Below are 18,293 nucleotides of genomic sequence, written 5' to 3'. Positions count from 1 at the left end.
GGGGGTTGTATAATTTTGATCACAACTGTATATTTGACCGCACTCCTTTATCTTAACCGTGGATGGTTACTAAAAGGGTTGTTATACGGTCAGTAATCAGGTTAATGCATAAGTCAGTTAAAAAGTTAAGTACCAATAATTGTCACACACACACACTAGGTGTGGCGAAATGATTCTCTGCACTTGACCCATCAACCTTGATCACTCCCTGGGAGGTGAATGGAGCAGTGAACAGCAGCTGTGGCCACGCCCGGGAATCATTTTTGGTGATTTAACCCACAATTCCAACCCTTGATGCTGAGTGTCAAGGAGGGAGGTAATGGGTCCCATTTTTTATAGTCTTTGGTATGACTCGGCCGACACTCTAACCACTAGAGCACTGAGTAATTGCTATGATCAGTGAGGAGAAACCGAATGTGGTGTTCATCTCTAAATTTTACTTTAAAATACATGCTGACTGTACTTTAATATAAAACTGTTAGCTAGTTTTGAACGAAAAAAATATGTGCGATCAAGTAAAACATTTAAAAATGTTCCTTTTCCTCATTCTAACAATAAGAGTGCATTTGTGTCCAGATATTGAGGTCTTTTTTAAGTTATTTTAAATTATGCAAGCGAGTAATAACCTGTGAATAATCTTGATGAATCCAAGTTTAATGTGATTTATCTGATAAAAAACATAATTTAACAGCACCAACTATAATACAACTAATGTAGTTTGTATACTATATAATAATACATCCATTTTCTAAACCGATTGTTCTCATTAGGATCAGGGTAAGCTGGAGTCTATACCAGCTGACTTCAGACGATAGGTGGGGTGCACCCTGGACAGGTCACCAGCCCATCACAGAGCACACATAGACAAATAACCATTCAAACTTACGGACAATTTAGGATGTCTAATTGACTTAACACGCAAGTTTTTATGATGTGGGAGGAAGCTGGAGTACGGTGAGAAAACCCACACACTGACCAACTTTATACAGATATTTTTAAACAGACATTCAAACCCTCGACTTACTGACCGTAAGCGCAACACGCTAACCATTAGGCGACCTCGCAGCCCCTAGATATAATACAAAACATAAATGACTATAAATAATACCTGCTGAGCTTGAAGATAATGAGCCACAAAGTGCTGCTGCAGTTTTTCATTGGCATAGTTGATACACAGTTGCTCCAAACTATTGGTTTGGAAACATTCAAAGCCATAAACATCTAGAACACCTGCATATGAAAGAAAATACATGTTCAAGTAAGTTCGAGAGAATACATTGCTACATTGCCAAACTGTCTATGGCTGAGTGTGGTAAAGTATAGTACCTATGAAGTTGCACCAAGTGGATTTGTCAGCACAAATGCTGTTGTTGATAAATGCCACAAGCCATTCAAATAATCTGAAGAGAAAGAAAACACACATCATCCACACTGTATACTGTAAACAAAAAGACGTGATGGTTTGAGTGTTTGTTGACTAAATGTCTTGAAACCAGACAACACTCAACATTACGTGTGGTTTGCTGCATCATTTGTGGGGATGTTTTATGCTGCCGATATCCATACCTATCACATATAATAACTGTAATTTTTAAAATGTGTTTAATAATATAATAATAATGGATTAGATTTATATTGTGCTTTTCTATTGTTAGATACTCAAAGCTCTCACAGAGAAGTGGGAACCCATCAGTCATTCACACCTGGTGGTGGTAAGCTACATCTGTAGCATCAGCTGCCCTGGGGTAGACTGACGGAAGCGTGGCTGCCAGTTTGCGCCTAAGGCCCCTCCGACCACCACCAATCATTCATTCATCATTCATTCACCAATGTGAGCGGCACCGGGGGCAAGGGTGAAGTGTCCTGCCCAAGGATACAACGGCAGCGATTTGGATGTTAATAGGTGGGAAGCGAACCTGCAACCCTCAGGTTTCTGGCACGGCCGCTCTACCCACTACGCCATGACAGTTCAACAATATCAACGCAACATTTTAACTAGTTAGTTTTTCTCTTTTATAATATTAAACTGTTGGGGAAAAACAAAATCAATAGTACACATTATCTAAACAAAAGTAAAAAACAATATCTTCTACTCATTTAAATGCACCTCTTGTGTCAAGGGGATTATTCCCTGAGCTTGTAAACATGACATATAAATATACAAAATATTAATCTCATCATTGTAGCATCAATCATATACTAATACTATCTTTGGTATTGACAACACCAATGTATGTATGGATTGATGTGGCCTGCTCTTACGTACACACACACCAAAAGTTGTTATATTATCGTCTCTCAAGACCAGAGGTTTTCAACAGGGGGTCCGCAGAGGTATTTTTTGGTTGATCTTTTTTTTCTATTATATTTTTTTGTATTGCACCTGCAATTTTTCCAAAAATTTAAAAATGTTTTGAATACAAATTAACATTGTTTATTATTGGCAGTGACATGGCCACCCTACTCACTGTACCTAGCAGATGTGATATCAAAACATGAATACATAATTATACTGTATTATTATATTAATCTTAGCATTTGCGATAGCCAACTATTAGCGCTCAATTTCCAAGGTCGCTGTTAGCAGCGCTATACAGTATTCTTTAAATATCTTAGCATTGCACAATAACAAGGTACCTTTGAGATCAGTTTAATTTAAAACACAATTTTACACATGATGTACAAATAGGGGATCTCCGCTTGATTTCACCATGTGGGGGTCCTTGGCCTGGAAAACGTTGAAGACCCCTGCTCAAGACTCAAATTAATCTACTTATTATTTTTCCTGTTCATGTCAGTTTACTTTCTGCTCCAATGCAGCACCGTCTACACTTGTTAAAATTTACCAAGCTCTTATTGCTTGTGTTGTTTCAAGCTCTTAGCAGCTAGCCTACAGATTCACATGCCTGCTCCTGATTGCTCTGACTTGGTGTGTATGCAACATGTTCAGCCTCGTCCTCCAGTGATAAACTAACATGACACTGATGCTTTAAGAGAGCAAGGAATGTAGTTCATTTGTCGCTATAAAGGCAATGATTATTCCTTTAGGGGAGCAGGGCCTCCATGTGTATGGACATAAACAGTCAGTTGCTTGCCGGCTCTGTCAGCCCAGGAACCCCAAAAAGTAAAGGATCAAGCGGTGGTCGGCATTGAAAGGCATTGGCCGATCACATACTATTTCACAAAAAACGGCCTATACTGATCAGTGGTCTATTGATTAGCGCATCCCTAATTATTTAACAATCCATTGTTAGTTCTTACTGGGCATAGATGATTTTGGCCAGGCAGTCTCTCCTCACGCAACACTCCGCCTGGGAACAAGGCTTGTGTACGCTATGTTTCCCTGCTTTGAGAGTCCTCACACTTAGACACATCTCAAGCTCATCTGCAGCCAATTGCAATAGTTCAGCAGCTCTCTGCAAGCACTCTAAAAACAGAGAAAGACCTTTCTGAAGTTAAGTCGCATTAACAGGGGACACCCTGCATAAAATTACCGTAGTCACCGAGTAAAGCATCACGCACATAAGTTTCAAGTCCTTTTAAATCACATCAAATACCTTTGGACTGTTCCTTTATGATGCATGGCTGTGATTCATCTGCTGAAAGGAAGAATTTCAAATTCCCCAGATGTAGAATACCCGCTAATATCTGCAACAAACGAGAAAAAAGGTTCTTCTTTCCCCACAGCATAAGCTATCAACCTATTGCGACAAAAAAACAAGATAAATGTGAAATATTTTAAGTGTCAACATGTCCTATGGAAGTATGTGAGCATGTAATGATGAAGCCTGCTTGGATGAAAGGTAAAATGACTTTTAAGACAGACTGGACCGATCAGTTGTGATCGATTTATTGCCCTGAGAACAGAATAATCTGGATGAATGAGAATGTTGACTGCAAAATTGATCTTATCCATGCCTAATTTCAGAAATTAACTGTCGTGACGGTGTTCATGCATTGTCTGCTGCATAGACAACAGTAAGATTCTAGCAAAAATACTCAGGCCAAAACACTTGAAGGTTCTTCACCTCAAAAGTTGCATTTTCGCTTGCGCACATACAAAGTTGTCCATGCAATCCCCCACTGATGTTGAGGCTTCACAAACAATTGTACTTAAACATAACTTTTACTATTACAGATAACATCTGGGTGGTTATTATAATAAGTGAAACAAAGTTTAATCAACAGAATGTTATTGAATCCAGCCAGAAAAAAGAAGCTGTTGTAGCGTGCATACACACACTCCATCACCATGGTGACATACAGTCGCGATCAAAAGTTGCCATACACTTGTAAAGAAAATAATGCCATGGCTGTCTTGAGTTTCCAATAATTTGTACCACTCTTAATTTTTTGTGATAGAGTTAATGGAGCACATACTTGTTGGTCACAAAAAACATTCATGAAGTTTGGTTCTTTTATAAATTTATTATGGTTCTACTGAAAATGTGAGCTAATCTGCTGGGTCCAAAGTGTACATACAGCAATGTTAATATTTGGTTACATGTACAGTACCTTAACAAGCATCACCGCAATAAGGCGCTTTTGGTAGCCATCCACAAGCTTCTGGCAAGCTTCCGGTTGAATTTTTGACCACTCCTCTTGACAAAATTTGTGCAGTTCAGCTAAATGTGTTTGTTTTCTGACATAGACTTGTTTCTTCAGCATTGCCCACACATTTAGGTTAGGACTTTGGGAAGGCCATTCAAAAACCTGAATTCTAGTCTGATTTTTTGGCCATTCCTTTACCACTATTGACATGTGTTTGGGGTCATTGTCCTGTTGGAACACCCAACTGCGCCCAAGACCCAACCTTCGGGCTGATGATTTTAGGTTGTCCTGAAGAATTTGGAGGTAATCCTCCTTTTTCATTTTCCCATTTACTCTCTGGAATGCACCAGTTCCATTGGCAGTAAAACAGGCCCAGAGCAGAAATTTACCACCCCCATGGTTGACGGTAGGATTGGTGTTCCTGGGATTAACGGCCCTACTTTTTCTCCTCCAAACATATTGGTGGGTAATGTGGCCAAACAGCTAAATTTTTATTTCATCTGACATCACATGGACAAAGATAAGACCTTCTGGAGGAAAGTTCTGTGGTCAGATGAAATTAAATGTTTCTGTTTGTTCACAATACCCAGCAATATGTTTGGATGAGAAAAGGTGAGGCCTTTAATCCCAGGAACACCTTCCTTCTGTCAAGCATGGTGGTGGTTGTAATATGCTCTGGGCCTGTTTGCTGCCAATGGAACTGTTGCTTTAAATGGGACAATGAAAAAAGGATGATTACCTCCAAATTCTACAGGACAACCTAAAATCATCAGCCCGAAGGTTGGGTCTTGGGCGCAGTTGGGTGTTCCAACAGAACAATGACCTCAAACACACGTCAAAAGTGGTAAAGGAAGTGGTAAATCCGGCTAGCATTAGGGTTTTAAAAGGGCCTCTCCAAAGTCCTGACTTAAACGTGTGGACAATGCTGAAGAAACAAGTCCATGTCAGAAAACCAACACATTTTGCTGAACTGCACCAATGTTGTCAAGAGGAGTGGTCAAAAATTCAACCAGAAACTTACCAAAAGCTGGTGGATGGCTACCAAATGCTCCTTTTTGCAGGGAAACTTGCCAAGGGACACGTAACAAAATACTAACATTGCTGTATGTATACTTTGGACCCAGCAGATTTGTTCACATTTTCAGTAGACCCATAATAAATTCATAAAAGAACCAAACTTCATGAATGTTTTTTATGACCAACAAGTATGTGCTCCAATCACTATCACAAAAAATTAAGGGTTGTAGAAATTATTGGAAACTCAAGACAGCCATGACATTATGTTATTTACAAGGGTATGTAAACTTTTGACCACGACTGTATTTTCGCATGACAAGCACTCCCTGGATTGATACGGCCTTTTCAAATATGAAGTGTCAACTTTTTTTTCATGGATTTAAATTATATTCACAAGTGTTAGTAAAACTGTAGGTTTCAAAATGTTTACGTAACTCCAAAAAAAGGCAACGTCTATCCATCCATTTTCTGCCGCTTATTCCCTTTGGGGTTGCGGGGGGCGCTGGTGCCTATCTCCTCTACAAACCCCGTTTTCATATGAGTTGGGAAATTGTGTTGGATGTAAATATAAACAGAATACAATGATTTGTAAATCATTGTAAACCCATATTCAATTGAATGCACTACAAAGACGATATATTTGAGGTTCAAACTCATAAATTTTATTTTTTTTTGCAAATAATAATTAACTTAGAATTTCATGGCTGCAATAGGTGCCAAAGTAGTTGAGAAAGGGCATGTTCACCGCTGTGTTACATCACCTTTTCTTTTAACAACACTCAATAAACATTTGGGAACTGTGGAAACTAACTGTTGAAGCTTTGAAAGTGGAATTCTTTCCCATTCTTGTTTTATGTAGAGCTTCAGTCGTTCAACAGTCCAGGGTCTCCGCTGACGTATTTTACGCTTCATAAATGCGCCACACATTTTCGATGGGAGACAGGTCTGGACTGCAGGCGGGCCAGGAAAGTACCTGCACTCTTATTTTACGAAGCAACGCTATTGTAACACTTGTCTTGCTGAAATAAGCAGGGGCGTCCATGATAACGTTGCTTGGATGAAAACATAGGTTGCTCCAAAACCTGTATGGACCTTTTAGCATTAATGGTGCCTTCACAGATGTGTAAGTTATCCATGCCTTGCGCACTAATACACTCCCATACCATCACAGATGCTGTCTTTTGAACTTTGCGCCTATAACAATCCGAAAGGTTATTTTCCTTTTCGTTCTGGAGGACACCACGTCCTCTGTTTCCAAATATAATTTGAAATTTGGACTCGTCAGACCACAGAACACCTTTCCACTTTGCATCAGTTCATCTTAGGTGAGCTCAGGCCCAGCCAAGCCGGCGGCGTTTAAGGATATTGTTGATAAATGGGTTTGGCTTTGCATAGTAGAGTTTTAACTTGCACTTACAAATGTAGCGACCAACTGTAGTTACTGATAGTGGTTTTATGAAGTGTTCCTGAGCCCATGTGGTGATATCCTTTACACACTGATGTCGGTTTTTTATGCAGTACCGCCTGAGGGATCAAAAAACCCTAATATCATCGCTTACGTGCAGTGATTTCTCCAGATTCTCTGAACTTCTTGATGATTTTAGGGACCGTAGATGGTAAAATCCCTAAATTCCTTGCAATAGCTCATTGAGGAATGTTGTTCTGAAATTGTTCGACAATTTGCTTACAAAGTGGTGACCCTCACCCCATCCTTGTTTGTGAATTACTTAGCATTTCATGGAAGCTGCTTTTATACCCAATCATGGTACCCAACTGTTCCCAATTAGCCTGCACACCTGTGGGATGTTACGTATAAGTGTTTGTTCAGCAATCCTCAACTTTATCAGCATTTATTGCCACCTTTCCCAACTTCTTTGTCACGTGTTGCTGACATCAAATTCTAAAGTTAATGATTATTTGCCCCAAAAAATATATTTATCAGTTTGAACATTAAATATGTTGTCTTTGTTGCATATTCAACTGAATATGGGTTGAAAATGATTTGCAAATCATTGTATTCTTTTTATATTTACATCAAACACAATTTCCCAACTCATATGGAAACGGGGTTTGTACAATTGGGTGGCAAAGTATGCTTCATTACTAATGAGCCTGCCTTTGTTCCACACTTAAACATTTTTGACTTAGCTGGGTGGGCATGTCCACAGACTGCATGTGAAAAACGAATAAGAAATATGTGCATAACTTTTTTTTTACATTACGGAAGTATTTAAAGTACTATTCTGTTCATTTAGCATATGTCACAAAATGTTTAAAAAGTTTTTTTTTGGCCAAAATTCATGTTTTCGTTTTTTGAAGTATTGGTTTGGGCCCTGTATAGATTTGGCAGTAACAGATAATATCTTAAAGATGTCCTCTACTAGTACAACAACAAATAAACCTAAACCATAATCATGTTTTGAAAACCATCAGTCACATATTTTCATAAGTGGATGACATCTTACCCTGAATATCTGTCTCTGCCTTTCGGTGTTAATACCCATGTGGACCATAGCGTCAACAGTCTCGTGAAAAGAATCCTCTACAAGATATTTAATGCACTTCTGTCAGATTTGCAGTCAAAATGTAAATCTGAAATGAACAGAACAGTTTGCAACCAAATAAAGACCAACCTTCTATGCTCTTTTCAACATTTGGCAGCCACACAAAGCGGTGTCCATGTGGTATATTCCACTCCTTTCTCTGCGCGTCAGTGCCCTCTTTCATCATCTTAAAAAAAAAACAACGTCTGAATTCAACACAATGTTAATTATAATTAGTTTCAGTTATCTCCAGAAACTAATATGTATCCACCGCAATCTCTATATTATGGTTACATCATTTATATCCTGTATATGTATGCTTTGGCTTGTATATCATAATCTGCAGGGCAGGGCTATTTAACTGGCGGCTCGGGGGCCAAATCCGGCCCGGGAAACTTGGGAGACAGAAATTTTTGCAGTCCTAAAAACAACAGAGTGCTCCTGTTTTAAAGAGGAACGTGGACCACTGTAAACACATTGGCACATCCTTGCATTGACATTTTAACCTTGTTAGCAAACAGTGAACACTTGGCTCCAAACTTGTGACTTATAGAACTAAGGCGTTCCTCAAGGCACCCCTTTAAGTCCTCTCCTTTTTGGCAGTTAGACGTTTTTCCATAATGTGATTTATGTAGCGTGTTTACTTCAGATGTGGTCAGTATAGTCATTTCTTTAATTTATTTAGTTATACTGGTAGTGTTCCTGAAAGTTCCATTCTATGTTCTCTCTTTTTCATCATTTGGACTGTAGCCCCCCCCCCCTCTCCTCTCTGAGCTGCCACCTTATCGTGGTAGAGGAGTTTGCGTGTCCCAATGATCCTAGGAGCTATGTTGTCCGGGGGCTTTATGCCCCCTGGTAGGGTCTCCCAATGCAAACAGGTTCTAGGTGGGGGATCAGACAAAGAGCAGCTCGAAGACCTCTATGAAGAAGACAAAACATGGACCCAGATTTCCCTCGCCCGGACGCGGGTCACCGGGGCCCCCCTCTGGAGCCAGGCCCGGAGGTGGGGCACGATGGCGAGCGACTGGTGGCCGGGCCTGTTCCCATGGGGCCCGGCCGGGCACAGCCCGAAGAGGCAACGTGGGTCACCCCTCCAATGGGCTCACCACCCATAGCAGGGGCCATAGAGGTCATGTTCAATGTGAGCTGGGTGGCAGCCAAAGGCAGGGCACTTGGCGGTCCGATCCTCGGCTACAGAAGCTAGCTCTTGGGACGTGGAACGTCACCTCACTGGGGGGGAAAGAGCCTGAGCTAGTGCGCGAAGTAGAGAAGTTCCGGCTGGATATAGTCGGACTCACTTCGACGCACAGCAAGAGCTCTGGAACCACTTTTCTCGAGAGGGACTGGACCCTCTTCCACTCTGGCGTTGCCGACAGTGAGAGGCGACGGGCTGGGGTGGCAATTCTGGTTGCCCCCTGGCTTAAAGCCTGCACGTTGGAGTTCAATCCAGTGGACGAAAGGGTAGCCTCCCTCCGCCTTCGGGTGGGGGGACGGGTCCTGACTGTTGTTTGTGCTTACGCACCAAACAGCAGTTCAGAGTACCCACCCTTTTTGGGTACACTCGAGGGAGTACTGGAAAGTGCTCCCCCGGGTGATTCCCTTGTCCTACTGGGGGACTTCAACGCTCATGTTGGCAACAACAGTGAAACCTGGAGAGGCGTGATTGGGAAGAATGGCCGCCCGGATCTGAACCCGAGTGGTGTTTTGTTATTGGACTTTTGTGCTCGCCACAATTTGTCCATTACAAACACCATGTTCAAACATAAGGGTGTCCATATGTGCACTTGGCACCAGGACACCCTAGGCCGCAGTTCCATGATCGACTTTGTAGATGTGTCATCGGATTTGCGGCCTTATGTTTTGGACACTCGGGTGAAGAGAGGGGCGGAGCTTTCTACCGATCACCACCTGGTGGTGAGTTGGCTGCGATGGTGGGGGAGGATGCCGGACCGACCTGGCAGGCCCAAACGCATTGTGAGGGTCTGCTGGGAACGTTTGGCAGTCTCCTGTCAGAGAAAGTTTCAATTCCCACCTCCGGAAGAACTTCGAACATGTCACGAGGGAGGTGCTGGACATTGAGTCCGAGTGGACCATGTTCCGCACCTCTATTGTCGAGGCGGCTGATCGGAGCTGTGGCCGCAAGGTAGTTGGTGCCTGTCGGGGCGGCAATCCTAAAACCCCTTGGGGGACACCAGCGGTGAGGGATGCCGTCAAGCTGAAGAAGGAGTCCTATCGGCTCCTTTTGGCTCATAGGACTCCGGAGGCAGTGGACAGGTACCGACAGGCCAAGCGGTGTGCGGCTTCAGTGGTCGCTGAGGCAAAAACTCGGACATGGGAGGAGTTCGGGGAAGCCATGGAAAACGACTTCCGGACGGCTTCGAAGCGATTCTGGACCGCCGCCGCCGCCTCAGGAAGGGGAAGCAGTGCACTATCAACACCGTGTATGGTGCGGATGGTGTTCTGCTGACCTCAACTGTGGATAGGTGGAAGGAATACTTCGAAGACCTCCTCAATCCCAACAACACGTCTTCCTATGAGGAAGCAGTGCCTGGGGAATCTGTGGTGGACTCTCCTATTTCTGGGGCTGAGGTCGCTGAGGTAGTTAAAAAGCTCCTCAGTGGCAAGGCCCCGGGGGTGGACGAGATCCGCCCGGGGTTCCTTAAGGCTCTGGATGCTGTGGGGCTGTCTTGGTTGACAAGACTCTGCAGCATCGTGTGGACATCGGGGGCGGTACCTCTGGATTGGCAGACCGGGGTGGTGGTTCCTCTCTTTCAGAAGGGGGACCGCAGGGTGTGTTCCAACTATCGTGGGATCACACGCCTCAGCCTTCCCGGTAAGGTTTATTCAGGTGTACTGGAGAGGAGCCTACGCCAGATAGTCAAACCTCGGATTCAGGAGGAGCAGTGTGGTTTTCGTCCTGGTCGTGGAACTGTGGACCAGCTCTATACTCTCGGCAGGGTTCTTGAGGGTGCATGGGAGTTTGTCCAACCAGTGTACATGTGCTTTGTGGACTTGGAGAAGGCATTCGACCGTGTCCCTCGGGAAGTCCTGTGGGGAGTGCTCAGAGAGTATGGGGTATCGGACTGTCTTATTGTGGCGGTCCGCTCCCTGTACGATCAGTGCCAGAGCTTGGTCCGCATTGCCGGCAGTAAGTCGAACACATTTCCAGTGAGGGTTGGACTCCGCCAAGGCTTTTATGGACAGAATTTATAGGTGCAGTCAAGGCGTTGAGGGGTTCCGGTTTGGTGGCCGCAGGATTAGGTCTCTGCTTTTTGCAGATGATGTGGTCCTGATGGCTTCATTTGACCGGGATCTTCAGCTCTCACTGGATCGGTTTGCAGCAGAGTGTCAAGCGACCGGAATGAGAATCAGCACCTCCAAGTCCGAGTCCATGGTTCTCGCCCGGAAAAGGGTGGAGTGCCATCTCCGGGTTGGGGAGGAGACCCTGCCCCAAGTGGAGGAGTTCAAGTACCTAGGAGTCTTGTTCACGAGTGAGGGAAGAGTGGATCGTGAGATCGACAGGCGGATCGACAGGCGGATCGGTGCGGCGTCTTCAGTAATGCGGACGTTGTACCGATCCGTTGTGGTGAAGAAGGAGCTGAGCCGGAAGGCAAAGCTCTCAATTTACCGGTCGATCTACGTTCCCATCCTCACCTATGGTCATGAGCTTTGGGTCATGACCGAAAGGATAAGATCACGGGTACAAGCGGCCGAAATGAGTTTCCTCCGCCGTGTGGCTGGGCTCTCCCTTAGAGATAGGGTGAGAAGCTCTGCCATCCGGGAGGAACTCAAAGTAAAGCCGCTGCACCTCCACATCGAGAGGAGCCAGATGAGGTGGTTCGGGCATCTGGCCAGGATGCCACCCGAACGCCTCCCTAGGGAGGTGTTTAGGGCACGTCCAACCGGTAGGAGGCCACGGGGAAGACCCAGGACACGTTGGGAAGACTATGTCTCCCGGCTGGCCTGGGAACGCCTCGGGAACCCCCGGGAAGAGCTAGACGAAGTGGCTGGGGAAAGGGAAGTCTGGGTTTCCCTGCTTAGGCTGTTGCCCCCGCGACCCGACCTCGGATAAGCGGAAGAAGATGGATGGATGGATGGATGGATGGATGGATGGACTGTAGCTGGTATTCTGACACATGACTTCTTCCCGGAAGTGAAAACCAGTGGTGGTCGACCAAGTTAAGATGGCTGTTGTACAGGAAGCATCACGCAAACTATCAAAGTATAAAAGAGGCTTAAATCTTCCTGCAAAAAAGCAGATAGGAGCAAAAAAAATTAAACTATGCAATGGAGTACATCCCTATATTTTATCAAAAATAGATTTGTCGCATGATATCAAGGATTCTGTCAATCACGTTCCCAGACATATCGAAAGATAGTGCTCCAGGCGCAATTATATATGACAAAACAGATTGGAAAAGCATGATAGACAGATAGACGGACGGACGGACGGACGGACGGACGGACGGACGGACGGACGGACGGACGGACGGACAGACAGACAGACAGACAGACAGACAGACAGACAGACAGACAGACAGACAGACAGACAGACAGACAGAACTTTATTGATTCATTCAGGAGAATTCCCTCGGGAAAATTAAAGATCCCTCAGGCCTACAACTTTTTTATGTGTGGCTGGGTCAAGGAAATTTGTATCAAGACTCCCGTATAAATATGCATCGTTTTTGCTCTGGTAAGGTTGCATTTCATGATTTAACTTTGCGTCTTCTGAGGTTTGTTGCTTTGGTATTGTTGCACGCGCCGTGTATGAGTAGCGTCTTTCCCCGTCTCAATCAAAATATAACTATAAATGTAAACATTGTGTATGTGCTCAAAGCTTCATTTATTCCTTTTACCTTTGGTAAAAACGTAACTCCTTTAGATTTGATCACCATCCATCATCCATCCATCATCTTCCGCTTATCCGAGGTCGGGTCGCGGGGGCAACAGCTTAAGCAGGGAAACCCAGACTTCCCTCTCCCCAGCCACTTCGTCTAGCTCTTCCCGGGGGATCCCGAGGCGTTCCCAGGCCAGCCGGGAGACATAGTCTTCCCAACGTGTCCTGGGTCTTCCCTGTGGCCTCCTACCGGTTGGACGTGCCCTAAACACCTCCCTAGGGAGGCGTTCGGGTGGCATCCTGACCAGATGCCCGAACCACCTCATCTGGCTCCTCTCGATGTGGAGGAGCAGCGGCTTTACTTTGAGTCCCTCCCGGATGGCAGAGCTTCTCACCCTATCTCTAAGGGAGAGCCCCGCCACACGGCGGAGGAAACTCATTTCGGCCGCTTGTACCCGTGATCTTATCCTTTCGGTCATGACCCAAAGCTCATGACCATAGGTGAGGATGGGAACGTAGATCGACCGGTAAATTGAGAGCTTTGCCTTCCGGCTCAGCTCCTTCTTCACCACAACGGATCGGTACAACGTCCGCATTACTGAAGACGCAGCACCGATCCGCCTGTCGATCTCACGATCCACTCTTCCCTCACTCGTGAACAAGACTCCTAGGTACTTGAACTCCTCCACTTGGGGCAGGGTCTCCTCCCCAACCCGGAGATGGCACTCCACCCTTTTCCGGGCGAGAACCATGGACTCGGACTTGGAGGTGCTGATTCTCATTCCGGTCGCTTCACACTCGGCTGCGAAACGATCCAGCGAAAGCTGTAGATCCCGGTCAGATGAAGCCATCAGGACCACATCATCTGCAAAAAGCAGAGACCTAATCCTGCCGTTACCAAACAGGAACCCCTCAACGCCTTGACTGCGCCTAGAAATTCTGTCCATAAAAGTTATGAACAGAATCGGTGACAAAGGACAGCCTTGGCGGAGTCCAACCCTCACTGGAAATGTGTTCGACTTACTGCCGGCAATGCGAACCAAGCTCTGGCACTGATCGTACAGGGAACGGACCTCCACAATAAGACAGTCCGATACCCCATACTCTCTGAGCACTCCCCACAGGACTTCCCGAGGGACACGGTCGAATGCCTTCTCCAAGTCCACAAAGCACATGTAGACTGGTTTGGCAAACTCCCATGCACCCTCAAGAACCCTGCCGAGAGTATAGAGCTGGTCCACAGTTCCACGACCAGGACGAAAACCACACTGTTCCTCCTGAATCCGAGGTTCGACTATCCGACGTAGCCTCCTCTCCAGTACACCTGAATAAACCTTACCGGGAAGGCTGAGGAGTGTGATCCCACGATAGTTGGAACACACCCTCCGGTCCCCCTTCTTAAAGAGAGGAACCACCACCCCGGTCTGCCAATCCAGAGGTACCGCCCCCGATGTCCACGCCATGCTGCAAAGTCTTGTCAACCAAGACACATTTGATTTATTTTATTTAGTGTTTATTATTATTATTTGGTGCTTTTCGAATGACTTGTAGAAAACGTGTGTCTAAGAAATACATATAATATCAAAAAAATATTTAAATCGGAAATAATATTTGTTAAAAGTATATCAAACAAACCTTTGACGAAGTGATCACTGCAAACGCATGCACTCTTCGACTCTGCTCCCTTGGACTGGAGTGTGAGCTGCTTTTCTCGTCGTCGTTTCGCACTTTTCCGCCCCTTTTGATAACCTCTGAATAAACATTTATCCTTTTTCGCGATTTGAAAAGTTATTAGAGCAGAAAACAACACAAGTATAGGGCATGTTTTTTTCGAGAAAGGCTAAATGGTGCCTAGTACCAATTGACCACCACCAGTATTTATTGGGACGGGACGTGAGCCGTAGGTGACGTCAGTAACATCCCAGCAATTCAACAGGTGGCCTATGAGTTCAGTTGAAAAAAACTTGCGAAAAACTCAAATTTTTGCAGAAGATCCTTCAAAACAGCATAGTGCTCTTATAAGTCTGACAAATAAATAGACCAAAATCAAATGTCTACTATAAAGGATGCTGGTTCTATGGAATATACCAAATAAGAACAACAGTGAAGGGAGAAGTCCGGCACCCCTTGTACCTGGAAATGTGGTCCCCGAAACATTTTAGATAAATATCCCTGATATAGGGTATATTGATAGCAACCCATGTATAAGGATACATGGGTTGCTATCAATGATATCGTAATCGACCCATTATGTCTATTAACAGAGTATATTCTTGAAAAATTTCCTATCACGGTTATTGTGACCAACATTATCACATTAGTATTGCGATATTGTTTAACGTGCTCAAAAAGCACGGTGCTACAAGGGTTAGTGCGTGTGCCTCACAATACAAAGGTCCTGGGTTCGATCCCCGGGCTTGGGGTCTTTCTGTGTGGAGTTTGCATGTTCTACCCGTGTCTGCATGGGTTCTCTCCGGGTTGTGGGATTTTCTCCCACCTCCAAAAACATGCACCAGGGGATAGGTCAATTTGGAACACTAAATTGGCCATAGTGTTTGAATGTGAGTGTGAATTTTGTCTGTCTGTCTGTCTGTGTTGGCCCTGTGATGAGGTGGCAGCCCCAAATGGAGATGGGATAGGCTCCAGTCAACCCCGCGACTCCGAGAGAGACAAATGGTAGAAAATGGATGGATGGATAAAATTGATACACCATTAGAAAAAACACTAGTTTTGCATGTTTTGTGATGCTTCACTGATAGTGTTTTGGGCCATGTTTAAACTAAGGCATTTAACCCGAAAATAATAATTATTTAGCCTATGCCCCGTTTCAGTCACACTAAACCATCGTTTAAGGTCCCCCTCCTCGGAGAAATGTTTACACGGCTAAGTGCGCCGTATATTTCTTGAATCTCCGGCACTTAGCTTTGTATGAACTCATTGATCGTTTACAAACTGAGTTCGGAGAGGAAATTACACCAGAAAGACTGCGCCCCACACAGGAAGTGACGTCAGAAAGAACGCGCCACAGCCAGCTTCATAATAAAGCGGTTTCGTAGCTTGGATCTAACCACTGGAAATATGAAGGTGAGCCATCCAGACATGCTCTGTTTCTCATTCTTCTACATGTACAGACGCTTGTGGAATTCACACATGAATACCTTAAGAGAAAGCGATTGCAGTTATTTGAGATATAACACTTCTCAGACGGCAAGAAAAATTTCCAATGTCAGCTGTGATTCTACTTAGCGAAAAACTTTGTCCATTTGTCAAAGGAAAGTCAACGAGAACGCGAGCTCCCGCAGATGTGATAAAAAAGGTAGCGTGTGCTTTGTGTTACCTGGCCATCAAGGGAAAAGTACGGAAAAAGGTGAATGCATTTGGACTAGCAAAGCAGACTGTATCAGTTATTGTCCGCCATGTATGTTGCGGACTCAACGTCTAGGTCCAGAGTATATATACAGTAAAGTCACCAAAAAGGAATGGACAATGAAGGTGAAGGCAAAAGAGTGAGGAGTGTCCTGACCAGATATCTACATCCGTAGTTTGATTGATGTAAACTTTTCTTCATCACATTGTTTATGTGTCTAATAAATATTTGATTACTTTATGGGGTCTCAGGAGGTGTGATTCACTACAATAGGGCCCCACAGCTTACTGGATTCTAGTTAACGGAAATACCACAACACTGGGTATTGTTCAGATAAGTTACATTCAATAACTTTCACATAAAGCAACACTGGAGATGACTATGACTTGTGCATTTTTCGCGAAAGCGTATTAGGTCGCATTGCGCCGGCGGACGGAGGGACGCGGGGGTCTTAAACGGTGGCATTGTTGTGTGTGGACGAGGATACGGTTATGTGTGATTTAGGTGTGAACAGGGCCTGAGTCTCAGTATTTCATCTCCTTTATTGCTAAGCTTTTATTGTTTTAAATATTGGTTTTTACTGTAGCACTTTAAGATTTATTCACCGGTAAATGAAACATGTGTAACAAATACTGTACATAAAAAAAACTCTGTCTCTTATTCCTCTAAGTATATATCACTATGTTCTAAGAGAGCAAAGCTTGTGGGTTCAATGTGCGCAATTCAATATCTTAGTTGCTCAGACAACAATGTGTTTATAGACGTTTAGATTGGGGAATGTTGGATCTTAATGTGGAAAAATGTTAATGGCCATTGTTTTCATGTTAGCACTTAAGATAGCGAAATGGAGCTAGCGTGTCCGAAATTTTATCAAAGTGTAGTTATCAATCACAGTTTTTCAATAATTTTGGTTTAAAACGGTAAAACTAACCATTGGGAGTTTTACCGCAGTTATCATTAATACAGTTTATAGTTACATCCCTAGTATGTTCATTGCCCCTATTTTTGTTAATTATGATGTATGCAGTACATCTATAGCATCTGTATATTGTATTTACATCCATCTATCAATCACTATAGTATGTTCACTGCTCTTTATTCTGTACATTGCAATCTATGAATACTGTATGTCCATAACGTCTAAGTAATCTGTACATTTTGTCTGGTCAACCATATGTCAAGATGTACATTCATTTACTGCAAATTTGTCAGAGAGAGGATTCTTAAACGATTTATGATGATTGCCAGAAAGGTTAGCATTACCTGGTAAAAGATGTGGAAGTTCCTTTCATTAGCAGGTTGGCAGGCCACTCTGGTCTTCTCCAGTAAATATGTTTGCACAGATGCCCCGACTAGCAGCTGACACCTTCGTTTAAAAGTGAATAGTTTTGAGTGTTCAACATCCCATCATCTCATGAGAACCAGTGATTACCTGTCAAGCTGGAGCTGGATGTACTTTCCAAAGCGACTGCTGTTGTTGTTGCGGAGTGTGCACGCATTGCCTAAATGGAAGACAGAGAAGACCAGCGTCCACAGGAGTACTTTTTTATATTTAACATACTGTATAGCATCATGTCTTACCAAAAGCTTCCATGATGGGGTTGGAGTCCAGAACTCTCCTCTCTATCCTCTCTACAGTATCCTGACTCTCCAACACGGAGGAGGAGGCTGCAACCGTGGCGTAGTATTTCATCAGGCAGCGAGAGGTCCATGTCTGTGCAAGAACAAAAAAAAAAATCCCCTACAATTTACCTATTTTTTATGTATGAAAAACACAAGCAGGTATCCGAACGCTTATTTTGAATCCGTGTAGGGAGGGATTGTTCATTCACTAAAAATAAATTCAATTTCCAACACTCATCAAGATTATCAGTTAATTATTTGTTTTTTGGTGTTTGTTTTTTTCTAAATAAGTTTGTAGTTTCTCCGATAAATTTAAAGGAGAAGTATGATCAATTTTGCCTTCTCTGACTTA

At 43.9% G+C, this 18,293-nt stretch overlaps 1 protein-coding gene across 4 annotated transcripts in view; it reads right to left on the bottom strand.

Annotated features, from left to right (window-relative positions):
* Positions 1-18,293, bottom strand: part of LOC133551360 (unconventional myosin-XIX) — a 37,909-nt gene that overhangs the window by 11,133 nt on the left and 8,483 nt on the right. For 3 of the 4 annotated variants that reach the window (XM_061897998.1, XM_061897997.1, XM_061897996.1), the window contains exons 5-13: positions 17,900-18,032; positions 17,751-17,820; positions 17,582-17,684; positions 8,202-8,298; positions 8,034-8,110; positions 3,558-3,648; positions 3,262-3,427; positions 1,327-1,400; positions 1,109-1,230 (exon numbers count right to left, since the gene is read on the bottom strand). In XM_061897998.1, coding sequence (XP_061753982.1) covers positions 1,109-1,230; positions 1,327-1,400; positions 3,262-3,427; positions 3,558-3,648; positions 8,034-8,110; positions 8,202-8,298; positions 17,582-17,684; positions 17,751-17,820; positions 17,900-18,032 — 933 coding nt within the window. Of the gene's footprint in view, positions 1-1,108; positions 1,231-1,326; positions 1,401-3,261; positions 3,428-3,557; positions 3,702-8,033; positions 8,111-8,201; positions 8,299-17,581; positions 17,685-17,750; positions 17,821-17,899; positions 18,033-18,293 lie in introns of those variants that run through there. The other variant, XM_061897999.1, reaches the window with a different exon arrangement.

The sequence above is a fragment of the Nerophis ophidion genome, linkage group LG04, assembly GCF_033978795.1.
Source record: "Nerophis ophidion isolate RoL-2023_Sa linkage group LG04, RoL_Noph_v1.0, whole genome shotgun sequence".
NCBI lineage: Eukaryota > Metazoa > Chordata > Actinopteri > Syngnathiformes > Syngnathidae > Nerophis > Nerophis ophidion.
The sequence above is the reverse complement of the archived record's forward strand: the minus strand, read 5'-3'. Positions and strand labels throughout refer to the sequence as shown.